The sequence below is a fragment of the Vespa velutina genome, chromosome 1, assembly GCF_912470025.1.
Source record: "Vespa velutina chromosome 1, iVesVel2.1, whole genome shotgun sequence".
Taxonomy (NCBI): Eukaryota; Metazoa; Arthropoda; class Insecta; order Hymenoptera; family Vespidae; genus Vespa; species Vespa velutina.
The window spans coordinates 13354978-13366395 of NC_062188.1; the positions used below are offsets into that span (position 1 = coordinate 13354978).

General features: G+C 33.6%; 1 protein-coding gene across 16 annotated transcripts in view; it reads right to left on the reverse strand.

The window, feature by feature from the left end:
• The window catches only part of LOC124952652 (protein NDRG3), a 71133-nt gene that overhangs the window by 15835 nt on the left and 43880 nt on the right, over positions 1-11418 (reverse strand). For 3 of the 16 annotated variants that reach the window (XM_047502847.1, XM_047502831.1, XM_047502890.1), the window contains exons 1-2: positions 4934-5335; positions 1406-1763 (exon numbers count right to left, since the gene is read on the reverse strand). The exons of 4 other annotated variants lie outside the window; for them this stretch is intronic. In XM_047502847.1, the coding sequence (XP_047358803.1) occupies positions 1406-1620 (215 nt within the window). In that variant the 5' untranslated portion in view covers positions 1621-1763; positions 4934-5335. Of the gene's footprint in view, positions 1-606; positions 1365-1405; positions 1764-2130; positions 2190-4933; positions 5337-11418 lie in introns of those variants that run through there. 9 more of the 16 variants (XM_047502950.1, XM_047502911.1, XM_047502838.1 and 6 more) reach the window with 8 other exon arrangements.

An 11418-nucleotide genomic window follows, 5' to 3' on the forward strand; every position in this document is an offset into this window, starting at 1 on the left:
ATTTTGATCGCTAAAAAGAATATTATTTGAAAAAAGAACGTAATAATTATCATTAAACGAACAATAATTAACTTTCGAATCGTATTATCTGTTTATAAAGAAGAAACGTTTTTCAAAATTGGAGTTTCGAAAGTAAAATAACGTCGTCGTATGTAATGAAACCTCGTCTTGAAGTAGACATCCTCGAGGCATCATGACCACGCCTCGATCTTTCGAGTCGATCGCCTGGAGTCCCTCAAAGCGAGGAGCCGGTTCCGCAACGTGTTCTCGTTTCCGCCGCGCGTCACGAAACGACGCGCTGACGCAACTCGAGCGTTGCAAGGACAAAGAAAGAAGGGTATACAACAACAGGTATATAACAATAACAACTTTGTACAAAGCCCAATAATGAACATAGAGATAAGGAAATTACAATGAAAGCAAGCTTTTTAAAAGCTATGTACAATCGAAAAAATAAAAAAAAAAAAAAAACAGAAATAAATAAAGAAATAAATAATAATGATAAAGATAACTATTCATGTGCCATGCATAAACCATGCCGTGCTCGAAGCGTGTTAAGCAAGAAGCTTCGTATTTTCTCTGTTCGACTCGCGTGATGCGGCTTACCTTCTGGCCTGCTTTTCTAGTCGAGGCCGATCAATAGTCGCGGCAGCAACTTCCGGTCCTAAACTCCTACTATCCATTTGGCCAAAGTCCCTTGCTTGAACTTTAAGCTTGAGCTCGAGTCAATTCGATTATCGCGCGAACGAGATTAGCTTCTTTCGAGATTTTTTTCTCTTGCTATTCGATAAATCAAACAACTTTAAGAGTTTGTGTTCTTTAATTCTTTTATTGGATTCCTTAAGATCTTTGATATATTTAAAGAGCTCGTCGATCGTCATTGGAACAACAAAGATTATTTTCGTCATAATCAATAATAGATTTATTTACCTTAGCAAGATAGTTCGAAAGGCAAACAATTATCGTTCAGAGCGATACGAAATCAGGATGTAATCAATTTCTTTTACGTCCAGCAAAAAACTGGTGAATATAATAAAAAAGCAAATCCCAAACCAAGAGACATCTTTCGATGTCTTCGACCTCGAACCCACTTTGAGAATACTCGCGTGGAGTGTTGTTTTCTCGTGAAAACAATCGAGCGATAAGAAGCTCCGCGGTTTCGAGGCATGAAGAACAAAGAAAAGAGACAAAAAGATGAAAAGATAGAAAAGAAAAAGAAAAGAAAAGAAAAGAAAAGAAAAGAAAAGAAAAGAAAAAGAAAGTATTCTCCATTAAAATAGTTTTGGACCAGCACCTGTGTTCACCATTATCACTAATTATTCAGTCATTATTATCGCCAACAGCAGCACCATTACCATCATCAGTATCATCAGTACTATTTCCCTGTAATCCCACATGAAATTACCTTGATACGATCGAGACGCTCTCTCGTCGATCCTCGATCAATGGATCCTTCTTCCTGATCTCCACCTTTGGCGAAGCGAAGCTGAAAGCCTTCTTGACACTTTCGAGTACACTTTGACCGGTGCTTTGGGTCTGGTCGACGATCGTTGTGCTTTTGTAAACGTCTTCGCCCAGGTCGCCTAACGACCTGTACGAAGCGCCAATACCTGCCGGCATGGCGTTCCTCGCCTCTCCTCACCCACGATGACAACGTCTCCTTTGAAAAACGAGCCGCTAAGCTCGCGACGTCTTCTTCGAAGAGTTGTTTCGTGTCCCTCCCCTCCCCTCCGCTATGTTTCTTTCGTCTCCACTTCTCTCCTCTTCATTCGTTGATGATGAGAGAGTCGTGCCCGAAGTCAATATGCCAATTTCGTACGTCAACAAGGCAAACGAACGAAGGCAAAGGAACAAAAGAAAGAAGAACCAAGATAAGGAGAAAACGTCATTCTCGTGCTTGGATTTATTTTCGAGGCATCGACGAATAATTTTATTTGTTGATTCATCTAAATACTTGATGTTTTTGATAATCATAAGATCTTCGTCATTTAAATAATTTCACGAGGAATAATCTGATCTCCAAAATTTTCATATAGACACTCGAATTTAAATATCGTTAATATAATAATAACGAATGTCGGAACAATTTGTAGTTTTGATGAAATTATTTTTCATAATTAACATACATACATATAAACGCTGGCAAATCGATGCAACGAGATAAGATCCTCGCACGAATTCAACAAGGGCTAAAACGAAAAGATAGAAAAGTAAGGGACATATATAAATGCATGAAACGGTGCAAAGACGGCATGCAAAAAAGACTCATTGACCTCATCGTGACTGTGATAAAACATACATCGATAGGATTATGCGCGGCAACATGCTAACTGCAAAGTATCTCACCGTGCGTTGATACGTGTGTGTGTGTGTTTTTTTTATGCGTGTATGTATACATGTACGTAGATATATGTATATCATCGCGGGAAAACGTGATGATATGTAACATGCTAAGATGAAAACGATGATCGATACAATATATATCAAAATTCTTTTTCTTATAAACACGTCTTTATGTCGAATCACCGATTACGTGCATGAAATATTTAAAAAAGCGCGTGCATGCGTACAAACGAATAAGGGATGATATTAAACGCGTAAATTGATCGACCGATTCATCCATTTCAATTTTCTTCGATTGAAACAAACCTATTCATTGTTTATATTATACCTTCTATTACGATACTCAAATATAAAATATTATGGCTACTTTGACGACGTTAACGGTTCATTTTCCGAAGTTAACGGCTCACGTGTGATGTCTCGAACGAATGGAGAACAAAGTGGTCGTTCTCGGGTACGTAAAATAGATCGATCGTTCCTTCCTGTCTCGTCGTTGAAATTTTTATTAGGAAAATTGTTAAGTGCGTTTATTACACATTTAGGACAATTTTTTTTTTACGAAGATATTCTTTTACAAGAATATGAAAATGAAAAATTATCTCATTAATTTTATACAAAAATTTAGATATATTATTAATAATTGAAACTCATAAATATAAGTAAACAAATTTAAAATATAATAAAATGTAATAAAGGAATTACTGATAATCCATTTATTGCTTAGTAGACAACAACTATAACGATGAAACCAAAAATTATAATCCACCAGACCTAAATATAGGAAGTTCGGAAAGGGGATTGTTAGTTGGATAGAATAGGAACAAAGGATGGATTATATTCCTGCGGTCTATGTCTTAAGGTCCCTTCGATATTATGGTTCGTTTAGAACAATGGACTCCGAGCTTATCGTCGTTCGTACTAGCGTTGAGAAACCAATGCATATACAGTGAAAATCTATATATAGGAATCTATAGAGTGTCTTCATTACTTTTCGTTAATATTTTTCTGTGGTTACGAATGATTTTAATGGTGAATCATATTGTCTTATTTTATCAAAACGTTTAGAAAGGAAAGAAATGATAAAAAATAGTCATAAAAATGATTAAGACTGTAGAAATATTTACGATTGATTTTAATCGAAAAGCTATTATAAAGAATATGCATTTCTAAGTATTTCTATGATTTAAAACGTATGATTAAAAATAAAGTAGAAATAGAAGTAGGTTGCACATCGCTGATAAATAACGAACAGTTTCGTGCTTTCGCATCGATTTCTTTGGGAACACGAAGGCGTCTCGACGTCGACGTCGACGTAATAGGCAGCATAACTAGAACATCTAACCTCGATCTTTTTCTCATAATACGTACGTACCTATTTTAATCTAGAGTTGAAAGAATAAAAAAGAAAAAGAAAAAAAGAAAAAAAGAAAATAAAGAATGCAATTGTATGATCCTCTAATTTATCTTCTTCTATAACAGTACCGATCGAAAATGCGTAAGATAAAACGTTCTAAGATAAAAAAAAATGAATTTGTTTGAATTAACGTAAGATAGTTAAAAAAAAAAAAATGTCTTCCAAGCGCGAAGAGAGATCTCGAATATTTCTGGGAAATTAGCTGCGCTTCTCACAGCGTTGAACGTCATCGACAGAAGTCGCACGAGTAGCACGCACAAGCAAGGAAAATCGATCGGAATGGCTCTACGAAAGAACAATTTCGTGAAATCTCGTTAGCTGATATCTCTTATTGAACATTTCGATGAAATGAGTAATTTTAAATATTTCTTTTTCCATGATTTCGAATAACGATTGAAATTAATTGAATTTTTGTGTCGAAAGAATTTTTCATTTATATTAAAATTAATATGATTTTCAAAATCATTAAACATACTTTCAAGAAGTATATACTATTTTTCTCTCTAGAAAAAGAAAAAATAATATTAAAAAAAAAAAGAAAAAAAAAACAATAAAAAAATAAAAATCAAAGCAAGACAGTCCTGATAAATTTTTGGTTTCATATATATATATATATATATATATATATATATATATATATACACATATGTATAAGAAAGGATCGAAGAAAAGTAATAGCCCGATTCGATGGGACAGGAAGCAGATCGATCTAGCGCGACTCAGCTTTCGGTTGGCAGCGCCACTCGCGCGAGAACGACATCAGACGGCGGTGGCTGTGACGGCGTCATAATAATAATCCGACGGTGGTATAACGGCGTCGTCGTCATCATCGTCAGCATTGTTGCCATCATCGTTGTAACCGTCGTCGTTGTCTAGCGTATATACTTCGTTTTAATTTACGAACTAGTACCGACCTAGTAATGACCTAATTGTGACTTACTTCCGATTATTTGACCCCTAAATCCTTTGAGTAACCCAAATTTTACACGCGACATTTTGTCATAGAAAAATTGATACCTATATTATATCTCTGTCTCATTTCTTTATATAAAAGATAAAGAGAACGATAAAGAGCAACTATGAGTTCGAGGATCGATCTCCTCGAGATCACTTTTTTTCTTTCTTTTCTTTGAAATCATAAAAGGCAGGGCGCCATCAAGGATGACGATGACTCACCTCGTCCTGCGCGCTTCTCGCCCCTGAATCCTGCTGTTGCCGAAGAAGAGTTGCAGCTTTCCTTGAGTTCCTTCAAATAGGTAGTGATCAAATGAAGAGATAGTGTAGTCAACGATAATAACGACGGCGATGATGAAGATAACGATGACCAAGAGAGTTTCTCCTTCCCCTCTCGGATTTCCCTTCCGTTCGACCTTGACGACTACCGACCAACAGACAAAGATGGAGATTCCCTTTGTACTACTTCTCTCTTATTCTCTTTCTTTCTCTCTCTCTTTCTTTCTTCCTTGCTTTATGTTTTCACGTATCAGAGAACGTACCGCGAACGAGACCGACGAGCCGAAACGTGTTCCCGTAAGCACCGCACGATCACTATTGGCTCGATCGCACGGCTTCGACCACGGACTGGTCAATGAAATGCGCGTCTATAGATGCGCGGTAAACACCGGATTGAACCGGTTACGAACCGTCTCTCGACATCTGTCCATTCATGCAAGAACTTCCTTTACTTTACTCGTACGATACTGTGCTACTTATTTCAAATATTAACGTCAATTCACTTCAAACCATTCATAAACAATATCGAACGAGCACAGTGCATAGATGTCGACATCTGTGTTACGAACTTTTTCTCGATATTGCAAGAGATTTAGATTTTAGAAATTTTTTATCGGTCGAAGGTAAATCATGAAAATGAACATTTTATGATAACATTTTTTTATATCATTGATGTGAAAACTAATTCACGCGATACCGAATATTGTTTTTTTTTTTTCCCTAATTAGTTATTTTATCGTGTTCTATGATCACATGTGTCTAATGACACATATTTTTTATATATACATGTTCAAACACGATATTGTCGTTAATCGTATATATCACGGATTTGACAATTTTTTACATTCGATTTTTTTTTTTTTTCGATAGAAACCGCATGTAACGCTTTGATAAAACAAGCGGTTGCCAGTGACATATATATCGTAATAATGGCGTTCAAACGCTTTGATTATTTATTGATCTTAGCTATGTCCAATTGTTCAAGCAAACAAAGGAAAAGCAAATTTGCAGAGAAAATAAAATATTGTAAAAAAAGAAAACAAATTTGGAAGGAATGGGTGAACGTATAGTCAAAAACCAGATCGTGTAAACATTACAATCGATTGCTACCGATTTGGCAAAATTATCGATACGATTAGAACGTATATTATTTGATCTTAAAATAAATAATTTAAAAAAGTTTCATCTACGATCGGATGATCATTTATTGACTCATCCTACGACTGTCTTACCGACACTCTCTACATCTTTATCTCGATCGGTAAAGTCTCATAAAAAAGCATGATTCTTGTTGATTCGTTTTACAGGATTATTACAATATGATTAATTAGTCAGATACAGTGAGATTGATCTGGTCGAATCCAGTTAAAAGATGATAACACAAAATAAAGTAAATACAAAAGGTAAATAGAAATTAATTGCTTTCTGTTTCTATTTTTTCGTCAACATTGACCTAGAACGAAAATATTCGAGAACTACTTTTGGAAAATGTATTTTTCACATATTATTTGATTAACCCATTATCATTTATCTTACTGTCTAATATTTTTCCTTATTATCGTGGTTAGTCGAATATTAAAAGAACGTAACGATGGGAGTTCAGAAGTGTTCTCAAAATGGGATTTAAATAGAACGAGGCACTGTTTTATAGAATACGCTCAAGCACGAGTGAGCAAACAAGCAATAAAGAGAGCAGTAAACAGAGGTAACATTTTGGAAACGATGAGTACTCGGTTAAGGATGCAACTAAGGATTTCTCTCTCTCTTTCTCTCTCTATCTCTCCCTTACACAGTCTCTCTCTTTCTCTTTCTTATCCTCAGTTGCATCCTTCTTTAGAGTGCTTGCGTTCAAGCTGGCACGACACAAAGGTAAACGAGAATATCTCTTCTCCAAGCTACGACCAGCGTGTCTGAGGTAATCCTCCCCGGAGATTACCTGGACGCGAGCGTACCTTTATTTATGTTCGGTTAAAGGGATTTTAATACACGTCTAGCATCGTCAAGCGTAATAATTCAGAAGGACAGGCAAGACGTTAAAGGCGACATGGCACTAACCAATGAAGATGCCATCCTGCTGCTTGTTGGTTGTTAAGGAAAATTTGCATAGACGTAAAAGTGAAATAACACTTTCCCAAATCCGCCCAAGAAATTCGTCTACTCCTCTTTCAACAAGCTAATATCTTTGACTATTTGACGGGTTTTACTCCGCTTTTTTCTCTGGATTATAACAACTATTATCGACTTTAACTCTGACGAGTTTCGACAAAGTATTGTCGAGACACGAAGGAATATGTCTACTTGTCTATTTGTCTGTCTGTCTGTCTGCTTTCTTACTTGTCTTCTTTTTCTTAAACTTTCTTCCATCTTTCACGAACGAACGATACGATTTTCTCTTTCCTAAGAACTCTGACAATGAGATAAGTTCAAGAACGAAATGTAGTAGATATTCTTTTTGAAGTGAAACTTCTTTAGCCATGGTAGCGTAAGTTTGCTTAGGCGGAAAGAAAAGTGAAATGCTTCCCCCACTAAGAAGCCGAGAGTAAAAGGAGGGGGAAACATTCCTACTCTCTCTCTCTCTCTCTCTCCCTCTCTCTCTCTCTCTCTCTCTCTCTCTCTCCTCTCTACCTCGTCTATATCACGTGTTTGCGCAGTGAATACTATTCGTATTTGTATTGCAGACTGAATATTATACTTTTGCGATATACTACACGTTAACAAGTGTTTTTCTTAAAGATTGTGATATTTTGTAAGTTTTAATACGTCAAAAGAAAGGAGCACTGAACGTGTTCAAACGTTTCAAAAACGACGAAAGACTAATAATCACAGAAACAAAGTTCAAAAAATGAATTGGAAAGAAAAAAGGAGTAACTAGTTAGGAAAGAGACATTGAAGACGTGCGTTAAATAATCTTTAGTTATTTACACACAATTCAGGTATACTGTAGATAAGCTAAAATGCATTCTTAGTGCACTATTATGGATGATTCACAATATATAAGAATATCATCTACAAGTAAGGATTCGTCTACTATTTTGAATAATCAAATGTACATGATTTAGCTGTACTATTAATAAATAGAAATGCATCCACTGTTGCTAGAATAATACTCATAATTTAAAACTATTCATCGAGAATTTGAAAAATAATTTGTTAATAATAAGCTTGGTAAAGTTTGCTTTATTTATGATCGAATATAGATTAAGTATATCAGTAACGATACTGTCAATCAATATAATCAATCCATTCTGAATTTAATGGAGAATAAAATCATGTCAATTGCATAAAACTTCTACGTTTACACTCAAGAACAGGAGAATTTCGTTCTTCAAAAACTTTATAAAATGACGATTATAGATACTGATGGATTATCTTATGATATCATACTCTTTCTCAACAAAATCTATATTATAACAAATAATGTGAATGTCGTTGATGATTTGGCAAATAGTACTTTAGGCACATTAGTTCATATTAAATATGATGATGATGGAGAGACGAAATGTGTTTAACTGTAGTTCTCAGGTTTCCCAAATATCGAAGAAATATGAGGAAAAAAGCTGCTGCTTCCATTCAGGCAAATAATCATTGTCGAACAACAATGTTTTTAAGAAGATGTATATCTAATATTCTATTAAATATTTAAAAAAAATCATTATCGCCAAAAGAAATCAGTTGCTATTAGTATTTGATTTAACCATCATCATTCACAAATGTCATGGAGATATTTTTAATATTTATAAATACAGCGAAATATTATCACAGCTACTAGTATATGATTTATCCGGAATTACGTAACATCAACGAGATCTATGTCATAACAAGAAATGATAATTCAAAATTTAATGTCAATCGAAAATCAAATTCAACAGCTAGTTTAGATAATGAGTTTCAAAGATTGAATATTAATCGATTACAAACATTGAACGATCGTTTTAATCGATTTTATGATAAACAGAAGAGAACTTTCGCTTTAATTATTTAATTGTCAAAGTTTGTGGACTCGCTCTATGATGCTGAATGATTCAGTAATGCAACGATCTAACTTCTTGGATGATTCAGTAATGCAACAATTTAACTTCTTGCTATTATCAGAGATATGTCTGAAGAATGAAATAAAGATAAACATTTATAATTTTTACTGTATTCTATAATTTAAATGTTTAAATATAAGATCTGTTGGAATAGATATTTATACGTCTATTAACGCATATGATGGGAATTAAAAAAAAAAAAAAAATAATTCAGTATGTGTCCATTCCGTAGGAATTGATGATTTGTATATAGTTTAATATCGATTGGAACATAGATCAACGATTCTCATGGCCACCATTTACGTATTGAAGAACAAAAATTATAAGATTATTCACGAAATCTCGTCGCCATATGCCATCGAGGGTGCAAAACTGTTGATAAGAAATTTGAGCAAATTACCAATGATTCAACATCAATTTTGATTTAGAAGAAGCAGAATCATTCATGACATTCTTAGAAGAAAAATTCAATTTGAAATTAAATTCTAATAAGAATAAATCCATTACTAGATCGATCCATTGCTAAATCGATTACTATATCAACACAATTGATCTAGTATTTATTCAATATTTATACATTTTACAATTAAGGATATTTATATCTTATTTTAATTATCATAAGTCAATAATTTCATTTTTAGAGTATAAATAGTGATTGATGAATAACGAATAAAACATTTAATTTAATTACTTTATTTATATTACTGACTCCTAAATCCTGACATTTCCTACCCAGAAATGTATTCACATTAAGAAAAATTAATGGTTTTGATATTAAAAAAAAAAAAAAAAGAAAATGATAAAAAGTTTTACTTCCAACACGCGAGAGTTATATGCACCAAATTTTCCTCTGTTCTCTCTTTCCCTCTCTCTCTCTCTCTCTCTCTCTCTCTCTCTTTCTACTTACTTAAACGTACGCGAGTACCTATAAATTTCATTTCGGGGAGCACGGTATTAAAATTCCACGTATGTATGCACTCATGTACGTCACCCACTTCCCCATAAATCTCAAGCGGCGATAAGAGGGCGAACGCAATCGATAAGAGCAAACCTCACACGAACCATCTCTCAAGTAATACTTGCTACTCCAGCATATACATTTCCGCATAGGTTCAGCATGAGTCGTCGACCTTCGATGCGGTTCGATTATTTTTCTACTGTAAGAATCACGATTGTATTCCCTTCTCTCCTTTTTTGCCAATTTATTGCTTTCTCGTTTTGAAGCAGCTATCTCTCTAACCTCTCCTCGTTATCTATAACACCTTCTATTAAACGAAGAAAAAGAATATATCGAACGAAGATAATAGTAAAAAAAGAAAAAGAAAACAAACAAAATTAAATGGCTTCGTTTCCGTTTAATGAACTTGCCTCGTAGACGATATTTTTAGCAATTAACTTCAAAGTAAATAAGAGTGAAAATGATCGAAACGCGATATGGCTGTATCCCTTCACTATAAAGTGCTTTCTCTTTAGTTATCAGTCTGCGGCATTTCGTGTAATTATTTCAACCTAATGGGAAGGGTTGCCGTTCGGTTAGATATCACAGAAAGCTAAGATTACCTTCGTTTGGGGAATATGCAATAATTAGGTGCGATGGTAGTAAGAACAGTGTGTGCATTATGACGTCCTTAGTTACTATAAGGGGTAGAACGTAGAAGGACGATGAGAATATCTATACTTAGCCCAGTTTCATGCAATTAGGATTAATTACATCTGAGACAACGTCGACAGATTTGCAATTCTCTTGGATATGTTCGATGAACAAATAGTAAAATGTACATTTTTATGAGTCAAATTAATTTTTTATTGAATTTAATAACCATCTGATTCTTTATTATTTTTCATTAAATAAAAGTATGAAACAACATGTTATTTTTGTCTACTATATGTATATAATTTTTTTACTAAAATAATTAATGTTTATCTTGTTTGTTTGTTATTATTAATTAAAGCCATAACAATATAAATGAAGAAAAATTTTTAGAAAACTACTATCGATAGCTGAAAAAATACTTTTTTTTTTATGTATTTCAAACATAAACTATGAGAATACTGCTATAATTATTTTGATCTCCTTACAAAAATAATTTAATTCTTTCCAACTTTTACTTGAGTATTTTTTGTTAAAAAAGTATACTTTCTTTGCTATTAATAAAAATTAAAAAATTAATAAAAATAATGAAAACTTCAGAAAATTTTTTAAGAGTAAGAAAGCTTTAATTCCTGTTTATAGAAAATCTTTTGTTCAAAATTAAATTTCTTACAAAATATTAAAGTCTGGATAGAACGTTTTGGTTCACTTTGTACATATGTTATTATAAATAGTCAAAAATCATTGAATTATATTTAAACAAATTATTATTTCTTTATATTTATCACTTCCTAATGACATATTTT